Source organism: Cucumis sativus, chromosome 5 (genome assembly GCF_000004075.3).
Source record: "Cucumis sativus cultivar 9930 chromosome 5, Cucumber_9930_V3, whole genome shotgun sequence".
Classification (NCBI taxonomy): domain Eukaryota; kingdom Viridiplantae; phylum Streptophyta; class Magnoliopsida; order Cucurbitales; family Cucurbitaceae; genus Cucumis; species Cucumis sativus.
The window spans coordinates 17,315,429-17,317,809 of NC_026659.2; the positions used below are offsets into that span (position 1 = coordinate 17,315,429).

The 2,381-nt window shown below is 35.1% G+C and overlaps 1 protein-coding gene across 1 annotated transcript; it reads right to left on the reverse strand.

Moving 5' to 3' along the window:
• Nucleotides 1–652: 652 nt before the first annotated feature.
• LOC101221533 lies at nucleotides 653–2,148 on the reverse strand. The gene is made up of 3 exons (XM_004140286.3): nucleotides 1,935–2,148; nucleotides 1,550–1,739; nucleotides 653–1,460 (listed from the first exon to the last, which is right to left on the reverse strand). Exons 2-3 carry the CDS (start codon nucleotides 1,709–1,711, stop codon nucleotides 1,146–1,148), a joined length of 477 nt encoding a protein of 158 aa, XP_004140334.1. The 5' UTR covers nucleotides 1,712–1,739; nucleotides 1,935–2,148; the 3' UTR covers nucleotides 653–1,145.
• Between the last annotated feature and the right edge of the window lie 233 nt (nucleotides 2,149–2,381).

Consider the following 2,381-nt stretch of genomic DNA (forward strand, 5'->3'; position numbering starts at 1 on the left):
GTGTGTATCTCCTCTTATCTCAACCTTTGAAGACACTCAGTGAAGGAGCCCCATCACGAGGGTCTATCACAACTTTGGGACCCTCTAAGCTCCACTCCACTTCGTAAAGTTGTCTTTATTAACTTAGAGAAATTTGACCATTTTGCAATAGCTATAACGGGAGTAGGAATCTTCTGCCTCAAACCCCCCCCCTCATCTATTACTTTCAAATGCTACTATAACCTCAACATATATATGTATATGTATGTATGCATGTATAAATATATGTATGTATTTATATATATATGTTCAACATTTGCAACTACTAAGAGAAGAAATATGCACCAACATGGAAATAAACATTCCCATCCTTAATTGACTCACAATCCATTGGAGAAGTATAATATGTCAAAGATTAAAGTTTTAGTGTCACATCCTATATTTAAAAAAACAAATAAGCTTGTGGCTTGACCAAACTTGAAAATAACATTTAATTTGTACGACTATTAGCTAAAATTACATAATGATAATAAAACATACTCTATATAAGTTCTAACACTCATATTTCACATGGATTTAAGTGACAGACTTCTTGCCATTGTTACATATATATTGACATTCTATTTAATTTGTTAAACCAAATAAATTGTTTGAATCATAAATGGGAGGTTGATAAAGAAAATATCCCAAAAAAGATTGGGAAAAGTGTGTATATATATATATATAACATTTAAAAATTTACATGATTAATATTGAATTTATGCAGCTTCGATTTGTACATGTTTTCTCATTCTCAAGCTGCAACAAAATGTTTGCCCCTAAGAAACAATCTTGGACACTACTAAAGAAAAAAAAAACTTAAATATATTACAAAATAGAGAAGAATTATCTCCCTCTCCCTCTTATTCTTCAATATGGTCAAATAAGGAGTCTCAAACATGAAGAGAAAGAAACCTAACAAGGCCCTCTTTTCTTTTGACATAATATTTACTTGGATTTCCTTTTCAAGTTATTTACAATAATGGTCTTTTGGTCAAAAAGGTTTTTTCTTTTCTTTCAAAATTTTACTTTAATATTTAAATTTTGAATGTGGGAAAAAAAATTAAAATCCATGTGTTTGTTTTCTTCATCATCATTGCTCAACCGGCTCGGCTTGGATAGGGTTTCTAAGCCAGAGCAGGGATGCTACGGTTTCGCCTCTCTCTGTCGAGGCGGCAATCAAACCCTTCGATCCTCACCGCCGGGTTCTTACCAAAATTAACCCGGACACACCCACCTTTCCGACCGGCCGACGGCGGTGGAGACAAAGGAGGAGAAGCCGCCGGCGAAAAGAGGGGCAGCAGCTTTGGCTTCTCATCCCCAAATCGAGCGTCTTGGATTAATGGGTTAGCTACTCTACTCGGCGGCGATCCACAAAAATACGGTGGCGACGAGGCTAATTGTGCATTACTACTGTTAAAATTCTCCAAACCACAACCACCCTAAGAAAACACACACACACAAAAACTAAATATTCATCAATCCTCTTCTTTTATTGGATAAAATTCATCTCTAAGAGAAAATTAAGTACCTTTAAGAAGAGGAGATCCAGAGCATCTGAATCAAACCGGTGTCTAAATGGGTTATCGTTGCAAGTATCATTGATGAGACCGAGACGGCGGGGTTTTGGACAAACAATTCGCTCACGGCGGTCGGTGGCGGCGGTTTGCATCTCTTCACAAACCCAATTCATCTTCTTCTAATTTTAGTTTTCTGTTTGCCTATACAGACAAGATAAAACAAACGTTTTAAACATACTGGGAAAAAGAAAACCCAATTCACAATAGATCTAAGCAGAAACATCTTTCCCCCCAAAAAAATGAAAATACAATCCTGTAAATACAAAGATCTAAAAATTGAAAGTTTGAAGTGAAAGAGCATGGAAGTTAAAAAGAAAAGTGATATAGAGATTAAACCTGAAGAAGAAGAGAGAGGATTGTGGTTGGGAGAACAAGGGGAGGAGGAGGAGCGTCAGTTATGAGCAATATAAGAAGAGCATAAGGAAGAGAGAATGGGGGAAAGAGACAGGGGAATTAGATTTGTTAATTGAAAAATAAAACGAAAATGGAGAGAGAGAATAGGAAAAAAGGGTAATATCTATTGGGCAACAGCAAAAAACAGCTAGAGAGATATAGAGAGAGCGATGGGGAGATCTCCTCTCTATTTCAATCTTTATTCTTTTTGCTTTTAAAGGAAAATTAATTTTTACGCAGATAAGATTTTATTTCCCTTCTTTCAAATTATTCTATTTTAGATTTCAACCCCACCCTTTTCCCTTTTTTCATTTTTTTTTCACTAAATTATTTCCATTCCTAATTTATGCTAATATCTTTTTCACATTCATGCAAATTTTTAATTAATCA

Excerpts from the sequence above, each read along its gene's own strand:
- LOC101221533 (XM_004140286.3), bottom strand. The coding sequence starts at position 1,711 with ATGAATTGGGTTTGTGAAGAGATGCAAACCGCCGCCACCGACCGCCGT. Across the intron at positions 1,461-1,549 it reads TGGATCTCCTCTTCTTAAAG|GGTGGTTGTGGTTTGGAGAA; the intron begins GTACTTAATTTT and ends GTGTTTTCTTAG.